The following is an 18512-nucleotide window of genomic DNA, read 5'->3' on the forward strand; positions in this document are numbered from 1 at the left end:
AAAAGGAGAGATCTACAACACCGACAAAAGTAACCTGGGAACTAATTATTCTGCATGATTTCCACAAGACGTCACTTCCCCATTAGGAGCCAAGGTTATAAAACCAAACATTTAACCAACACCACGCTGGTAGATTTCAATCTTCTCCACTAAGCAGCAAGTTGGGTTTATATCTCAGATTCCTACAACTTCCTCCTCAAAAAAAATCTATTGTTTGACTTGTTTTACTGGGTTTTTATACATTCGATTTTCTTAACCCGGTTCTTTCTGCTCTGCAGCCTGAGGCCATGGTGACATCCACTAATACATCCGCCCTTCTTCTGAACTAGCATTTCAGTGGGGATTATTTGTATAAAAATACACACAGACATTTCAGTTACCGGTGAAAGTAATGTGAAAGTTGATCAAGACCAACTGTCTGTTTTTTTCCATCCAAAAGAGAACAATGATACAACATCATACGTACCCCCCAAAAGCATATGACGTTGATCCCAAAGGACTCCTGTGTGATCACCCCAAAAGGTCCTCTTCTAAAGGACCACAGCTGAGAATTCCACCCTTCCGTGCCCATTCGGCCTTTGCTTTCCACCCAGCTCACCCAAGAAACCTCCATTATGAAGGAGACACGAGACTTAGATCTATGGGCACAGGATCCAAGCAGATCAGTTACCAGTTGGGCAAAGACAGTTGTCCCTGAACTGTTCAGTTCACGACCAAACCTCTCCTCACCTGAGTTTTAATTGAACAGAACTTAAACAAGAATGTTTGAACAAGAAGTTGAACAAATGCGTGCACGTAACATTTTTGACTTGGTACCTACACCACTGGATGCAATTTTCTTGCCGGTGTTATTCATCACCTCGGATCCTTTCTCCAGAGGTAAGCATTTGTGAACACAGCAGAGAAGAGCCCTCTCGCAAGCAGAGACATGTTGAAGTCATAGGCACTAATGTACTGACATAATTTTGTTAACAGCTCTTACAAAACCAAAGATCTACTCAGGATCCTTTAACAACAAAAGCAACCCCAAATACCAAATTCCCACCTTAGAGACAAGGACTCTGTCCCACCCGCCCAGCACATCAGGGAAACACCCTCTCTCTTACCTGCAGCTGCAAGAAGGGGATGTTGAAGAACTTGTGCAGGTACTTGAGGCCAAAGCTGTTCTTCATGGAAGACTCAGCATAGCGAAAATACGAGGAGCCGGGAGGCCTGTCTCAGCCAGACAGAGAGAGAGAAGAAAACTGTACAAAGACCATAGACTGTGTACACACAGAAGAGGCACTTGCTGAACTACATACCACGAACAACCCTCATTTACAAGCCAAGCCCTCAATCCCCAAATGTAGGCTAGCAGGTCATTCTGCTAGGGACTCCTTATTTTGTTTACAGACCAAATTCACACTTTGCTCCTCCGGAAGGGTGGCACAACGCGGCTGCTGTTGTGTTGCAGCGTCATGAGGCTGCCAGACTAAGGAATACTATGTCAGGACACCGGGCCATTGGTTCACTAAATGAGGGGTTCAGTGAAGGTTTTGGTTTAAAACCACAAACAGACCTAACATTAAGTCACAAGCATCAGCAGTGGGCACGAAACTCAGCTAAGTCACATACAGAGATGAACTTGTAAAGAAATTATTACATTACAGAATCAAGCCTTAAAACTGACATCATTTCTGTGTGCCTGACAGAGATACTAACAACTAAGAGATTGGGAAAATGAAAAAATGCCTTAAAAACACAAAACCACACAAAAAGGTACAATCTACTGAATCCTGAACAACAAAGACTATTTTATACTAAATAACGGAAAGCCTCAGATCTCTGCATAAGGGAAAACCTTGCCCGGCTGGCAAGGGAGGCGTATGACGTGGCTGTGCCCAGCAAGTGCTGCGTGGGAATGCTCTCAGAGGAAGAGCAAGGTAGCCAGCTGCACTAGCTGCCTCTCTTCTACCAGAATTATCTGGAGGAGGGAACGGTCGCGCTGCAGGGAGAGGATTCTTTCACAAGAGAAGGACTACCCAGAAAGAAGACAACTTCTTGGGAAGAGTAGTTCTGAAAGGCACATGCCACCAGGTGCTGACTGTTTCCAGGAATACAGCTAACAGCCTGCCTGGTACAGGCTCCTAGATCAAAGAGCCCGTCGTGCAAGCTGCAGGTGCTGCACGAGACACTTGGAGATCTGAAAGCCCAAAAGTTAGGCACAGGGTCAGAGGACGACGGTGGCGTGCATCTCAAACACGGCAGCAATACGGTTATCTACAGGTGATGAGAGAGTAGCCGAGGTCTGCTCCCCCGCCTGGTGACCGTGGTGCCATCCTACCTGTTCAGATTGTCGATGAGGTCCCGCACATCGCCAGGCAGAATGACCCGGTGCTCCCCCATGTCTCGGTAATTCCCAAGCACGCACACTGGAACATGGGTCGGCACTTTGGGAAGCTCCCTCAGAATATAGTTAAACGTCCTTCACCATAGGAGAGAGAGATAAAGGCAGATGAGTGGGAACATAATTCTGTGAGCAGTTTCATGCACACAACACAGGGAAAAAAAAAACAAAAACTAAGGAAGAATTTTTTTCCAAAATCTTTCTAAGACTGTGGCTTCTTTGCCCCCCTCAAATAAATACAGGAACTGTAAACATGTTTGTATCATTCTTCATTAAAAAAAAAAAAAGGTTCAACAATCCACTTCCACCAGCAACCTCACATCTCCTACCGCAATATTGCCCTCAGTCCTACAAAACTGTGTGGGGTCAGCAGAAAGAAAGGATTCCCTCCCTCCAGCTGTCACAGGCTCACTGACCCACACCAAACCTGTAAAACACAAGCTTAAATATGAAGCAGGAACTCTTACCACCTCCTCCTTCCATTCCGCCTTCCGTATGTCTCTCCCCCTCCTCAGCAGATGTGCAAAATGAACAGTTCATTATTTCCGTACGCTACTGCAGCCTAGGGCCTCTGAATAATCCTCACTAATCCCAGTCTTCCTGGGAATTTCTCAGGAGCATTTCCCTTTCCCTTGTGTTCTGGAGAGCAGGGGTTTGTAACATGCCCAGCATGTTTGGCACCTGCGACAGCACTAATTACCAAGCCTCAGACAGCCCCATATCAGAAACTGCGGCGCACAAGCCCCCAGGGAGACTGCTTGCGTGAAACAAGCCCAGCAGAGGAGTATATTGAAGACGCGTCAGAAGATAAAGCTATTATTTTCAAGGATACAAGCTTGCTTCAACTCAGTAGCCTGGTTATCAGCTCCAGAGTCCATCTGGGAATCAAGAAGCCTAAAAGTCGTTTGTTTTTACCAAACAAGCGAGAATCACGGGGTGCGTGCTGCTGAAGGTGTCTTACCACTGTTTGGTAATGTCAAACATCATCACGACGCCATTGCAGTTTTTATAGACATCCAGGAACTCTGCATCCAGAGCCATTTCTGACTCTGCCTGAGGAAATAAAAGGCAAAAGACACAGTAAATAACTTGATTCAACTTCAGCCTTGTACAGAACGCAGCTGACACAGGGCTGAACAGGCAAACTTTCTGAAATGACAGAAACGGTAAGAAGCATCCGCGGATTTCACATCATCATCATTTACGCAAGACACCTGGTGGTTCACAGTCCCCACTGCCCACAGGAGCGGGATGTGAAGCACCTGACAGTCCCCGAAAAAACCACGTCTGACAGCAAATGCTAAAACCCACCCGCTCCTCTTTCCCCTGTGCCCCCAAATCCAGTGCTGACAAGATAACTCCATATAAGCGACAGGACGCAGGACAGAGGTCACAGCTCCCATTTCATCTCTTTGCCGACCCAAATATTGACTGTACTTCCGTTGCCTCCGGTGTATAAAGCCAGGATTTGTCTACTGAGTTTCTCCCCGGCAGGGCTGAAAGTATTTACTAGTCCCTGATCTGCTTTCCATCATTTGGACTCTGCATGCTGCAAAGTACAGTACTGGCACTGTACTGTACTCAACCTCCAAGGCTCCTGCCGCAATTTGGGGCCTACGGAATAATTCTCACTCGTTTCCCAGGAGTGGAAAACGCACGGAGATTTGTGAAGGAAGGAGCAGCTGTGATATCTGTTCTCATAGAGGGTTCTTCCCCCCCGCCAGGAGAAAATTTTGAAAGAAAATTCCCCACATCTGAGCACACAGGTTGAGCAGGACTGGCACCCCGGTGAAAGAGGCAACTCTTCACAGCCCTGACTCCCCCCAGAACCGCGCGCTCAGCCCTCCCCACATCAGTGCTGCTGCCCTTCCCATCAACCTCAACAAAGCCGTTCCTGAGCCAGTCCCAGGACACGGTCTGTGCGCTGAGCCCCAAAGGGCACCGACTCAGAAACAGGAGCAATAAAGCTCTTTAAGAGCTGCAGCAGAGATCATGGGATCACGTGCCTTTAAACTGATTTCTTCCTGACGATAAAATTGTACATATTGTGAAAGAGGTGCCGTGAAGTGCACTGGCAGCCCAAATACAGTTTGGGGAAGTGGCAGTATGGTCTCCCATGGGGCACTTGGACCTTCTGCTGTAGAACAAAAGGACACGCATTCGTGCAAGAGCCTTGAGGAAGCCGCTCTGATTATTTTTACACACTAGGTAGCACTTCTATTGCCCCTTCCTCCTCTGCATTTCAAAGGGCGTGAAAAGGTAATTGTTAGCCCAGTCTCAAGGAGCAGCCAGAGAGCACTGGCATCAAGTGACCTCTTCAGGTCTCTCCAGAAGTCCATTACAAAAGGACTTGCTGCCACTGAGGGTGTGCAGACAGGTACAAAGCTACCGAGTAAACATCTGGGGCACAGTCACTCCCAAAAGACAGAAGGGAAAACAGCAGGGAAGTTGTGGTGAGGGCACGAACAAGGATAAAATGCACCGGCAAAAGAGCGAAGAGCATCAGGGATCAGATTGCCCCTCAACTGCCTGCCGGACCAGCCTGAAAGCGGAAACAAATACAGAACTTACTCTCCATGGACCAGAGGTGGACTAGAGGCCTCCCGCTAAGAGGCAGACATCCGCGTTAAAGGTGACTCACCTCCTGAGGGTCATTTTCCAGTTTCAAACCATCTCCTCGTTTTTTGCATTTTCCTTAAAAAGAATTGTAAAAAAAAAAAAAAAAGGCATTACACCGGGCAGAGAAGTCCAGGATGGGCAGAAGCCCAGCATTTTGAATATGACCTTAAAGCAGATCCAACTTCTACTAGAAGCATGGGGAACGAGGAGGGGTGGGACGGACATGCCTTGCCAAAAACTGCCAGCTACCCTGTTCAAGAATACCAGCTTGAATAACTCAAAGATGAACGGGAAGAAAGCCTGGAGCAGCTAAAACCACGCGCTTCACAGCACAAAGTCACAATGACTGAATAATACAGGGTCTGGTGCCCTCCCTGACCACAATGGGAAGCTGATCTGTTACATTTTTTGTTGCATTATTGTTGAAGAAACCAGAAGATTGTCATGACTGACCGGCACGGCTACGCACGCAGCCTTCCTGAGATGCTACAGCGTTGCTGTGCTGTGTCACTGACCTGAGGCGAGCAGTCTTGGCAATAAACGTCACCTCAGAGCCCAGCGGGCACTTTGGGCTGACTTGTGACCCAAAAAAAAGGGGTGGCAGGAGACGATGAGAATTTAACAGCCAAAAGACAGACCGGAATTATACGAGGGGAAATCTAAGCAAAAGCAAACAAACTGTATGGAGGGGGAGGTGGAGAAGCCGGGGGGAGAGACAGCCTGCCCGCGCGTGAAAGGCCAGAGCCAGAGGGTCAGGTCTGGTCATCACCAGCAACGGTGCAGAAAGGAAATCCTGCAGATGCACCATCCACCGCCACACGCTCCAGCGACACGTGCGCAGAGACAAGCTAGAGGACAGATCACAGGGAAGTGCAAGAGGCAGCAGGCTAAACACTTGGAAAAGACACAAAAAAGCCACTACGGAGACTTGCCCTGCAGTGACACAGCCACAATCCCGCCTGGAGGAAACCACGGGTTTCCCTCCAAATCATCTGCTGCTTCTAAGGCATGTGCTAAAATACAGCCCTTAAGCTTAAAGAGCAGACCCCCTGCGACTTCTCCCTTTTCTTACAGCTTCAATAAGCACTGGATAAATCCACAAACTGACATTTTACAGTACCACTGGCATTTGACTCGGCGCCCCCAGAAAAGGAGCGGGTGTTTTTAAACCTCGGGCTCCCTGAAAATTTTGCTTTACATCACTTACGCGGCAATCCTGCTTCCAAATCTTAACGCCTGCAGGCACAGCAGCCAGAGAAGACGACACCACGTACCTGCACCCAGGATTAGCAGAGGGGCCATCAGCTAACGTGATTTTCTGTTGTAGCCACTCAGCACTAATTGCTGGGAGACTGTACGCCAGAGGAGGACGTCTTTCGCCTTGTGCTGAAATGCCATGAAAAATCTGCCCTTGCCCCCAGGTAGAGAGTTTAAACTCTGTCTGTGTACAGCAGTTTCCCGAGTTTTATCAAACGATGAGCACTGCACAACGCACAACCCTGCAAGATCGAGTTATGTTTTACAGACATCAAATATCTTCCAGATCTTACTGACAGCAATTAAGAACGGTATTTCTGAATTAACTTGGTTCCATACTTTCTTAGTCTAAATAATGACAAGTTAACTAAATTATAATGGCAGAGTCTTAGAGTTCCTTCTCATAATTTCTAGAAATTCCCTGTGTCACCGACAACAGAACGTGTCGGCAGCTCAGATGCACCCGCAAAAAACCCTCCCCTTGACTCCTTCCATAGACTGCAACACCGGGGACCAAACCAGCTTCCGACAACTATTCAAACACGGAGCAACTACTTGTAAAATTTGTGGTTCTGCCAGATGCTGCGTGTGAAAAACAGCGTGTTTCACTTCCTTTTGCACAAAAGGATAAATAGTTATGAAATACTGAGTTACTCGTGAAACTTTTAATGCTGCAGGATACAGCAGGAGATTCCAGTCCCTACACCCTGACAGCGCCTGGTGGGTGCTTCACTGCAGCACTGCGAAGTGTTTGCCACCCTTGTGTCATCTTGCTGGTGGCATCTGAAAGTAGCAGACATATTAATCCTGATCCTTCCCCATTTATGCACCGTTTTTCCCTGGAGGATCCAAGCATGGGCTCTGATTTTTCCCAGCACAACTGAAGGTGTGGGATGTCTAGGACTTGTGTGCCTTTTCCTACTTCAATTACGTTCATTTCAAGTCTGTAGCATTTGTGTGGTTTCTCTGAATGTCGAAACGTCCCTATTTCTGCAGTTACTGCTAAATTCTGCTTGGCATGACCTGAATTTCTAGGTGTTAAAACAGAAGCCCAAGCAACCACAAATACTCTTGACAGGTCCTCTTGTCCTGAGCCATCAAGGTAACCTGGACACATGTACGGCCAATGCTTTGAGACTGAATTTAGACTCGCACGCCTCTCCCTGCTTAGGGCTTTATGTGTGTAGCAAGAGGAATGAGTAATATTCTTATATTCTTAGGTGGTGCTCATCACTGCTGTAAAGGAGGTCATCTACAAAGGAGTAACAGAGCTGAAAAGCGCATGTGTGTACATATTCATGCACAGTGTCTATTTTTGGAACCAAAACTGCAGGATGAGCCAGATGAAGACAAGATGTATGTAGTGAAAAGATGCAATACAGCCTGTAACGGCAAGTGCACAATGAAGATTGTGTTGTTATATGACCGAGGTCCTGTCTTCAAGGTCGCACTGCTGTGCGATCTAGGAGCCTCGATTAGAAAGCAAGGGTCTTCGCGTTGCGATTCCTCTCTACCTAGAACGATGACTGCTCCTTATTTCCAGGCACAATAGCAAGACTGAAACCAAATAACCTTCCAGCAGTGGCCCAAAGGCTTACACAACAATCCTTTCTGAACGCCAGAAGCCTTGGTTCATGGCCAGCACCTGAGAGCCTCTGCACCTCTGGGAACCATCAGTTTTGTTGCAGGACAGCAGGGATTCAGCACAGCTTGCCAATAAACCTTGTCCACGGTGCGAGGGAGACGCTTCTCTTCACCATTCAAAAATACATATCTAGAATATTTGCACCCCCAGTGTTATCTATCTTATGACACCTGAAAATAACAGAAATGTTAATTCTGTTCTTTCCTCCTTCTTGCAGCACACCTCTGGGAGGGAGAGGGGTGAAGAGGCAGGGAAAGGAAAGGAGTCTCCAATATGGGGGAAAGAATTCATGCTGTTTTAGGGGCCATAGAAAAAAAATACGGTTTCATCCCTTCGGTTAATGTGTGGGAAAGGATGCAGCAACCAAACCAGCAGGAGTTACAAGACAGGAGGCCAGAACTGCTCCTGAATCACCTGCATCCAAGCAGCTTCTTTGCATTCAGATCTGTTACAGCTTTATGACCCGCAGCAGTTACACAACTTGCTGCACAGCCAGAAGGATGAGTCAGGGCTGTGACTTGTGCTGAGAGATACCTTGCCTGTGTTCTGTTAATCCCAAGGGCAGCAAAGGAGATGGTATTTACTCCGCACACCACACAAAATTCAATACAATCCGTAGCTGTGGGCAAGCTCTACTCGTTAAGATTTTAACAAATGGCGTCATTACAGAAATGAGCCCCTCTCTCGGAGCGGGCCCAAGGAGAACCCAGCAGGCTCCGGTGAGTCTGTGTATTGCAAAATAAGAAACCCCAGAGAGTCAAGGAAAAGGTAAGAGGAGCAGTACAGGACAGTGTTCGCCATTTCCCCCTGCTTCAGCGCACCAACCAGCCTCACAGGTTTTAAGCTTTCACAATAAATCTCCCCACACTTCCAAACTAACATCTCTCCGCTAAACGAACGCCACCAAGGCAGCAGCCACCAGCCAGGCGGGGCCAAACGAGCTGCCTCCTGCCCTCCTGGAACGGGCTGGAAGGAACCATCAGAGCACGCTGCTGAACTGCCAAGGCTGGGGAGGCGCGCTGCTGGCGAGCACGAGGAGAAAGGCCACTCAGTAAAACCACATTTAGCTTCAGTACGTGAAGTTTTTCAGGGTGCAACTTACTAAGTTTCCCCAAATCCTCCAGTGCACGTTCACCCCGAGACACGACGAAGGGCAGCAATGCATAGCAGAGAAGAGGCTGAAGCTGCTTTACAAGACTGAAGTTGGAAACTGCAGTTTACGGATATATCTTTTTAGACAGTCTAGTTACATCCCCACATCAGGCTTTCAATACACTTTCAAACGTCTTAATTTAAACAGAGGTCTCTTAATTTTCTCTAACAAGGAACAATTCTTCCAAAAACGGGAAAACACTGGCAAAAAAATTTAGCCTGGAAAACAACGTATGTCGAAATGCATTTTTTGGCAGTTTCAAATCCAGCCTGATAAAGGCAGCATTCTGCACGACTCTAAATATGCACATTAGCCAGGATCTGGTAGGCAAGGGAAAAAAAAGGAGGATCAGGTCTTGTCAGCGCTTGCTGCAGCAGCACTGGATACTCCACTACTAAAAGTCTACAGTCTAGATCAGTGTCGCTCTCACCAAAAGCATCACGCAGGAGGATTTTTTGTCCTAAGCACACAGAAGGAAGAACAAAAATGTCATGAAATAACATTAAGATGAAAGTTAGATATGAGCAAGCTCTTAACAGTTAATTTGCACATTTTCCTAAAGTTGTCCTTATCAAGAACCCGCACCACTATAGCAATGATCTGAATTTTTACTCTGCATTGGTTAAGTACATTTGATTACATACAAATACATATCTGTGGTCCATAAGTACCGATCTTAACACAATGAGCTTTATTTCAGAAGAATATAAAGCGTAGAGAAGAGAGTCCCTTGAGATTTCTGACACATGCTCCGCTGTCAGAAATGAAAGCGGTATCAGAAGAGCTGTTATCAACATCTGCACGTATCAAATCTGATCCGTTTTGCCAAAAAAAATGGCAAGTCTCCAGTTGAGAAGATGACTCTGCTCAGAGAAGCTATTCACAGAAATAAATGCTGGAACCACATGAGTCCCAAATTAACTGTCTATCTATTCATACCAAAGTTGCAAGGCGGCGAGAAAACAGATGTTTTGCTCAGATTCCAGCCCGGCACATCTTATCCCAGGATCTGAAAGCCAAACTGCAATCAGACTGACTTCAGCAGTAACTCTGGCCCAAGAAAGGTTTTGTCTACACTGTGAAAGCTGGCGTTTAAGAGAATAAAAAGATAAAGCGCCCGGGATTTTCATTTAAAGTGACTGGCTCAAGTTTAACCTAAAGGCTCCATTATGCATGTGAACTAGAGCTGCTATCTTTAATTATCTGTGCTTTTGTACTATTTTAAATACAATTTAGCCAACACAAAAAATTAATTTTCTCTCTTTCCCACTCCCTCTTATACTTAACTTCTTATTTTTCGGCGTTACCGCGTGTGTAAGTTGCACAGATGGTACAGGGGGGGTAATGCCCCTGGGATGCAGGTCTGCTGAGGGACGTGTGCCAGCACCGGTTCTAGCGAAGGCTGGGGGAAAGGGATCAGCAGCCAAACCATAAAAGTTTAAGTTTCAATGACTGCGGTCAACGGATCTGACTGACAGACACACGCAAACATGGAACGCAACCCACAGAGCAAGAGCCGCTCGCTCGCAGAGCTGCGTTCGTGAGCATACTCGCTCTAAAGCAGGAGCCTGCCCGGTACAAAACGCCTCAGAAGAGCTAAACAATATTTGCATTCGGGGCTACGGAATGGGCTGTTAACATTTACATCTAATCCCCACCCCCTTCGAGCAACAGATTCCACTGCACCCAGACTGCCTCGTCACATATGTTTTGGGGATTTGTTTTTATTTTTTTTTATAAAATAGAATTTTATACTCTGACTAAAATTGAAAATTAATGAAAAATGTATTTATACAACGTAACACTTTGCTTGGCTAAGCATTTAGAAATGATTTTGGATTAAATATATTGCATTTTCTGTCCTAAGTGAATTTAAGTAATTGGCTTCTCTTTTATCCTTCCCTCCTACGTACATTATTCATTGCAGATAACATTTTATCAATTTAACAATAGCATTCCTTTACAAAAACAGCTCGGCAACAACTTTTATAAACAGAACAAAGAACTCAGTAGCTGTCTAAACATATCTAAAACTATAAAGGAGAGAAGATGAAGTTTATAGCAAAGTTGAGAGAATCTGAATACACGAGCAGCAGGCTGTTTCATCTGTCCCGGAGCACGTGAAACAACTGCTTCCCAACAGCGGGTTTGATCTGAAGTTCAGATTGCAAATAATGGGCTCTAGCACAGGAGACTCCTCTCTCCTTTCCGTATTTTTTCAGGAAGTAGCATCCGTGCACTTGAAAAAAAGTAACTACAGATGTTTTTCTAAAGTAGAAGTAGGTATTTCTGAATTCCAGGTAAGTGTCTAACGAAATTTGAGAAAGAACAATGAATCTCCATTAGAAAGGAAGTTACAATTCTTACCTTTGTCAACTACATCCCAGACTTCAACTTTAACAATGTCGTCGGTGGCTAAAAGCACAAGAACACAAAGTGTTAGAAGGGGGTTTCAGTAAAATGACCAACAGCCAACGCTCCCCCAAAGCCTCACCCAAAGCCAACGCTGTCAAAGGAGGAGATCAGCGTCAAAGGAAAAGCAATTCTCGAGTCAGTTAAAAGAAAACCCAAACATCACAAGAAGGCCCGCCGTTGAAGGTGCAAGTTGTACACCAAAGCCGTGCTATCTAAAGAACTTCTCAAAGACCCTTAGTCACATAAGCGATAGCTAGATTTCCTTGATGTTTTATGTCAGATTTGAAGCATGTTATAAATATTTTGTGTGGATTCTTTTCATATTCTTTTAAAAAAGATATAAATTTAATTTGGAGAATAAAGCCTGGTCTGCAAGCAAGGCGTACAACTGAAAGAAAGGAAAATACGCATTTAAGGCAGATCAGCCTTACTACTACTGTCACATCGTCATGGGAATGTGACAAACAGCGCAGACAGTCCCGTGGCTACAGAAATCCACCCTCTCTGCAAACTTCATGTTGCCTTTTGTGAAAAATAAGACATTACTAGCAATTTTGCCTCTTAACAAGCTGCAGTATCAGTAAATTATAAGCAGCAACATATATTTGAGTTTCCAAAATCTGAAGCAAGACAACCAAAACTCTAACTACAGAGAGACTCCTGCCGGTACTGACAGCGGGCAGCGAAACATTCAGATGGCAGGAGGGACGGGCAGCTTTGCTTAGATGTTTCTGCCGAATCCAAATAAGCAGTCTGGTCTTCAAGAAGTTATTCCAAGAAACAATTGCTTTTTGGAAAAGGTATAGGCTACAAGGCAAAAACTTGCACTTGGAGCGGCTCTGAACATAAAGCAATGGAATAGGCGGATCATGTCTCAGAGTAGAAAATAATCTCCTAGGATGGCATGAGAATTCAGCTAAACCTCATTGTCAAGCCAGGAAACGTTTCCTCTAGAGAATTCACTGTTGGCTAAACTTAAATGTTTCAAAATATTGTAAAGACAGATTACGAATAAAGGAAAACTTTGATCCTCTGCTTCTGGAGAAAGATCCTATGTTACATTTATGTATGAAGCAAAATCAGCCTCTGTTTTTCCTCACAGTGACTCCCGCGTATCTTCCGCTTCGCCAGCGGGGCACGGGCGGAACCGGAGACTTGCCCAGGCTCAGCCCGGCCAGTGCCTCAGGCTCAGAGGGGCCTGCAAACACAACAGCAGCCTGCAGTCCTAAAACCTCCGCTCCAACCATTACACTCCCCAAATGACTTCTGCCCCTGAGTATTTCTACAGGCCATCAGGCCGGCTACGGCTGAAGTCCAGCCACTCCCCACCTGCCACTCACTCTCCTGGCACCCAGCTGTACTGGGCTGGCTACTCACGCCCAGGCACCGGCACCCCTGCGACGGGCGCTGCTGGAGTCCACGGTCCACTTGGGGTGCGCCGTGACCCCGCAGGTGCTGGGACACAGATCGGCTGGTGGAGTTCTGCCCCCAGATTCATACCCTGCAGCCGGGACTGGCAGTGTTGCTGCTGGCCCTGAAGGACAAGGGGATGGTCAGACCAGCAATCCATCTCGGCAACAGCCAAGGGCAGGAGATGTTTTCCTTTCTCAGATGGCGAACTTCGCAGGGGCACAGGCAGAGCCCAGAGGGCTGCTTGTTCTTTCCAGCAGCGCCACGTGAAGCAGAACCTAAACGCTATCAAGAGGCTTCCACAGAGAAGCTGGAACCCCATCCCAACCCTTGGGATGACGTGCAAAGGGTGACCCGGTACCTAGCACTGGGACTTTGCTCCTGAACTCCAGAAATCTCCACCTCCTTACCCTAACACCAAATGCACCCTCGGTTAAGATCTGTTCTTGCTGCCGAACGATTTCTGCAGTAACTGACAGCAGAACCCCCAGACGACTGAGGGGCTGAACCCTTGGACCCAGAAAAATCTGTTCTACACCCTTTTATCTGAGGGGGAGCACAGAATTTCAAGAAGAACCTGACTGCACGAGATCCAAGGAAACCATTTTTCCACATGGATTTTTTTCTTCCTCGTAGCCATTAAGTTCTTCCTTTTCATCACCAGCTCCATTCCTGATTATCCTGAACACACAAGAGGATAATTACTTTAGCGCTGCTGTGTTGGCTTTGGAATGACTCACACACAGCAGCATTTCACCTTAATGGCTTTGGAAGGCACGTTGCAGCAAAAAGCAAGTGCCAATTCATCCTTTTAAGCCTTTAACTTGGATTAGCAGAAACCATGGATCAAACCACTCAAAAGATCTGTACTCCGTTGCGATTTGGCTCAGTACTCTGTAGCCAGGGACTTTGCTGTCTCAAAAAACAGTGGAGAGATGTGAGAAGACTCCACTTGCAAGAAAGCTCATTTAAGAATAATAATCATTGCATCATGGGTGGGTTCCTCACCAGGAATTCACAGGCCCTCGGACATATCTACTCTCCTGCAATTATACGATTCAATTAATACGCTTTAGACCACAAATTCTACAGGGCAGAGCAGCTCTGCCATTCCTCACACCCATCTATAAACCATTCAGAGTATCTGAACAGAAGTATTTGCCAATTTTTATTCCAGACTCCCCTTCTGAGACTGCCAAACGGAGAATAAGATTAGTGACTAGCAGAATCTAAACAAACATTCATTAGGGTCAGGAATGGTAACTCCTTACTCGGACACAAAAATGACAAATATCCATTGTAGAGACAATTGGAACAGAAAAGTAATTTTGTTCATTCTAAGTAGGAAGAAACAACTCAAATCCCTCTACCTTTATTAATTCTTCCAGCATAAAATTTCTGGAGATATGACAAGGTGTTACACTCCACATGTAAAATTTAAATCTTCTAATACCAGACAACCTAAGAATCCTTCAATATTTGACAGCCATGTAATTAACATCCATAAATATTTGCTGCCAGCTACCTCACAGTGTTTATTCAGGGTAGCTCGAGAGCATGACCACAGGAAAAACAAACTTTATTTTTCCTGTACAGATTAACTCAGCCAACAGGGCGGTAATTAGATCTGAGCCAATTTCTCAGAGTGCCCACATCACCCTTCTCGGGTGGAAAGTTTTCACAGCAGGAAACATACCTTACAAGGTTTTTTAAAAAGAGGGCTATTTTTTAAAACAAGTTTTAAAAACATTAACGGAAAATTTCCTATACTGCTGGAAATTATTACTGAGAAAACAATACAGTGTTTTACAATGTAAAAGAAACAGAAATGAAAGGCACAATTTCATGTACAGCCTTACAGATACTTAGACTAACTCAGCAACACTTCACCTTGAAAACTATGTACACTAACCAGCAAGCTCTACAGAAACATATCACATAAGCACTAGAAATAACAAATACACCTGCAGTTATCAACACACAGAAAAGCCAGCCTCATGCGCAGCCGTCTTCTGCCCCAGGACTGCATCCACGTTGAAAAAGCCAGTGCCTGAGTCTCAGCTCAGTAAAAGAACACACGGTCCCTAAAACATGCAGAGACGTGCAAGACGACTAGACGTCTCTCCACATGAACAGTCTCCAAACACCTTTCTGCGTGTATACAGAAACCTGTACGCATGCATTTGGTGTGCCTGCTCGTGTATACAAAAACAATTAGGTATGAATAAGCCCCTTAGAAATCAAACGCCAGACTCCCAGGCTGTATTTACAAACAGTACTTCTGTTACCTACGCTGATTAGCGAGGAGACTGAACTCGGAAGCTTTTACTGATGATATTGCAGAAAACCACAGTTAATATTCAGTGCACTCTTTAGACTTGGCTATCTAAGAGGTATTTCATTTCATCATCACGGGAAGACAGAGTTCAGGATCATGGGTAGTATGCACAAAACAACAAGTAGGATTGCAACCTTGGACCTCAGGAGGGCTAACTTTGACCTCTTCAAGAAACTGCTTGGAGAGATCCCATGGGCTAGGGCTCTGGAAGGCAGGGGGGCTCAAGAGAGCTGGTTGATATTCAAATACCACTTTCTCCAAGCTCACGATCGGTGCACCCCTAAGAGCAAGAAATCGGCCAAGGGAAGCAGAAGACCTGCATGGCTGAGCTGGGAGCTTCTGAAAAAGCTCAAGTGGAAGAAGGAAGTTTACAGCACGTGGAAGAAGGGATTGACCACTTGGGAAGATTACAAGAATGCCGCCAGAGCGTGCAGGGATAAAACTAGGATAGCCAAGGCCTCCTTGGAATTAAATTTCTTCAAGTATATCGGAGGCAAAAGGAAAACTAGAGAAAATGTGGGCTCGCTGTTGAGTGAGACAGGAGCCATGGTGATGGAGGATGCAGAGAAGGCAGAGGTACTGAATGCCGCCTTTGCTTTGGTCTTTACTGCTCAGGCCAGCCCTCAGGAGTTCCAGGCTTTGGAGGTAACAGGGAAAAGCCTGGATGAAGGAAGACTTCCCTTTGGTTGAGGAGGATCACGTGAGAGATCAATTAAGTAAACTGGATACCCACAAGTCCATAGGTCCTGATGGGATGCACCCGAGAGTCTGAGGGAGCTGGCGGAAGTCATTGCTGGGCTGCTCTCCATCATCTTTGAAAGGTCCTGGAGAACAGGCAAGGTGCCTGAGGACTGGAGGAAAGCCAATGTCACTCCAGTCTTCAAAAAGGACAAGAATGAAGACCGAGGAAACTATGGGCCGGTCAGCCTCACCTCCATCCCTGGAAAGATGACGGAACAGCTCGTTCTGAGCATCATCCCAAGGCATGTGGAGAAAAAGAAAGCTATTGGAAGTAGCCAACATGATTCACCAAGGGAAAATGATGTCTGACTAATCCGATAGCCTTCTACGATGGCATGACTGGATGGACAGATGAGGGGAGGGCAGTGGGTGTTGGGTGTTGTCTACCTTGACTTCAGCAAGGCTTTCGACACAGTCTCCCACAGCATCCTCATAGGGAAATGTGGGTCAGATGAATGGACAGTGGGGTGGATTGAAAACTGGTTGAAAGACAGAGCTCAGAGGGTCGTGATTAGGGGCACAGAGTCTAGTTGGAGGTCAGTGAGGAGTGGTGTTCCCCAAGGGTCAGTACTGGGCCCAGTCTTGTTCAATATATTCATCGATGACCTGGACGGAGGGACAGAGAGCACCCTCAGCAAGTTTATTGATGATACAAAGCTGGGAGAGGTGGCTGACACACCAGAAGGCTGTGCCACCATACAGAGAGAGCTGGGGGGAAGAGAAACCTTATGAAATTCAACAAGGACAAGCGTAGGGTGCCACACCTGAAGAGGAATAACTCCATGCACCAGGACAGGTTGGGGGTGACCTGCTGGAGAGCAGCTCTGTGGAAAGAGACCTGGGATTCCTGGGGGACAATGGGATGCCCATGAGCCAGCAATGGGCCCTTGTGGCCAAGAAGGCCAACGGCATCCTGGGGGGCATTAAGAAGAGTGTGGCCAGCAGGTGGAGGGAGGTCATCCTCCCCCTCTGCTCTGCCCTGGGGAGGCCGCACCTGGAGCACTGGGTCCAGTTCTGGGCTCCCCGGGCCAAGAGGGACAGGGAACTGCTGGAGAGGGGACAGCAAAGGGCTACCAAGATGCTGAGGGGACTGGAACACCTCTCTGATGAAGAAAGGCTGAGGGGTTTGGGTCTCTTCAGTCTGGAAAAAAGGCGACCGAGGGGGGATCTTATCAACGCTGATAAATACTGAAAGGGGGGGTGTCAGGAGGATGGAGCCAGGCTCTGCTCAGTGGTGCCCGGGGACAGGACAAGGGGCAACGGGCACAAACTTGAGCATGGGAAGTTCCACCTCAACATGAGGAGGAACTTCTTTGCTGGGAGGGTGGCAGAGCCCTGGCACAGGCTGCCCAGAGAGGTGGGGGAGTCTCCGTCTCTGGAGACATTCCAACCCCGCCTGGACGCGTTCCTGTGCCACCTGCTCTGGGTGACCCTGCTCTGGCCGGGGGTGGGACTGGGTGATCTCCAGAGGTCCCTTCCAACCCCCACCATTCTGTGATTTCTTACTCTGATCTAAGTCTGTTTAGGCTGAAGCACTCAAGTTTGATTTTGGAGATAGTTTCCATCATCCAAATGACTTGTAAGCTCTACGTTCACCCATCAGTAACCAATGTGCTGATATTCTGAGAAAGAGGAGTGTGGGGTAAGGATGCCACAGCTGAAATACATCATGCCAGAGGTTTCGCTGCAGATGGCGAACACCACTGCATGAGCACCGCACATCTGTCAACGCCTTGGGCCAATTGATAAGCAGAACATCAGGAAGATGGTACCCAAAATACAGATCCTTTAAGAAGAAATGTAGAAGCCAACAGGCACACCTTTGCATCATCGTCACATGGAGAGTCCCTGTGAAAGAATCTGAAAACCTGTGATCAGGCTTAGCTCAACATCAGATCCTGAACGAGAGAAAACCTGAGCAAGTATAACCTGTTTCTCTCCCACATCCGAAGCAAATTACAACCATCCATCCTTATAAACCTTTTCAACCTTTGTCAAGAGAGAGCTGACTCACGTGGAAGCCTGTCTCCATAAGGGCACGAGAGTCTCCAGAACTTTGGTTACCAGCTCCCTGTGAACATACAACAGCAGTATCTGCTCGCCCTCCTTGCGAGGAAGCCTATGAAGCCAACAGAGACTGAGAGAGCACTGTCCCAAGGCTGGCTGCTGGTGAAGACACCCTGTGGCTCTGTGATCATTATCACAAGACTTGGGCATCATGGTATCATCCAGCAAAGCAAATTTTAATTGGTGAATTAGACGAAGCACCCAATTTGGTGTCTACCCAAACTGCACGGGTTTTTTTCACAGCTGTGAGGAGACAGAGAGTACCTGATTCAACAAAAGGTCAGGGCGGTGCAGACGGACAACGTCTGATAATGACAAACTAACTGCTGACCTCTTTTTTAAAACCAAATCAGTCTTATAGAGCAAGTTCATCTTGAATCAGTAGTTCACCCCACAAGGCTGCAGCATTTTTGATCAGGAACCTGAAAGCTGGACTTAACGCACCGTTGAATCATAGCCTAATGCAATTTCAATGCCTGCC

At 46.7% G+C, this 18512-nt stretch overlaps 1 protein-coding gene across 1 annotated transcript in view; it reads right to left on the reverse strand.

The window, feature by feature from the left end:
• RABL6 (RAB, member RAS oncogene family like 6) overlaps positions 1–18512 on the reverse strand; it is a 67559-nt gene that overhangs the window by 40044 nt on the left and 9003 nt on the right. The window contains exons 3-7 of the mRNA XM_074608260.1: positions 11428–11475; positions 5028–5080; positions 3348–3439; positions 2324–2464; positions 1107–1212 (exon numbers count right to left, since the gene is read on the reverse strand). Of these exons, the coding sequence (XP_074464361.1) occupies positions 1107–1212; positions 2324–2464; positions 3348–3439; positions 5028–5080; positions 11428–11475 (440 nt within the window). The remainder of the gene's footprint in view (positions 1–1106; positions 1213–2323; positions 2465–3347; positions 3440–5027; positions 5081–11427; positions 11476–18512) is intronic.

The sequence above is a fragment of the Larus michahellis genome, chromosome 15 (assembly GCF_964199755.1).
Source record: "Larus michahellis chromosome 15, bLarMic1.1, whole genome shotgun sequence".
In the NCBI taxonomy this organism is placed as follows: domain Eukaryota; kingdom Metazoa; phylum Chordata; class Aves; order Charadriiformes; family Laridae; genus Larus; species Larus michahellis.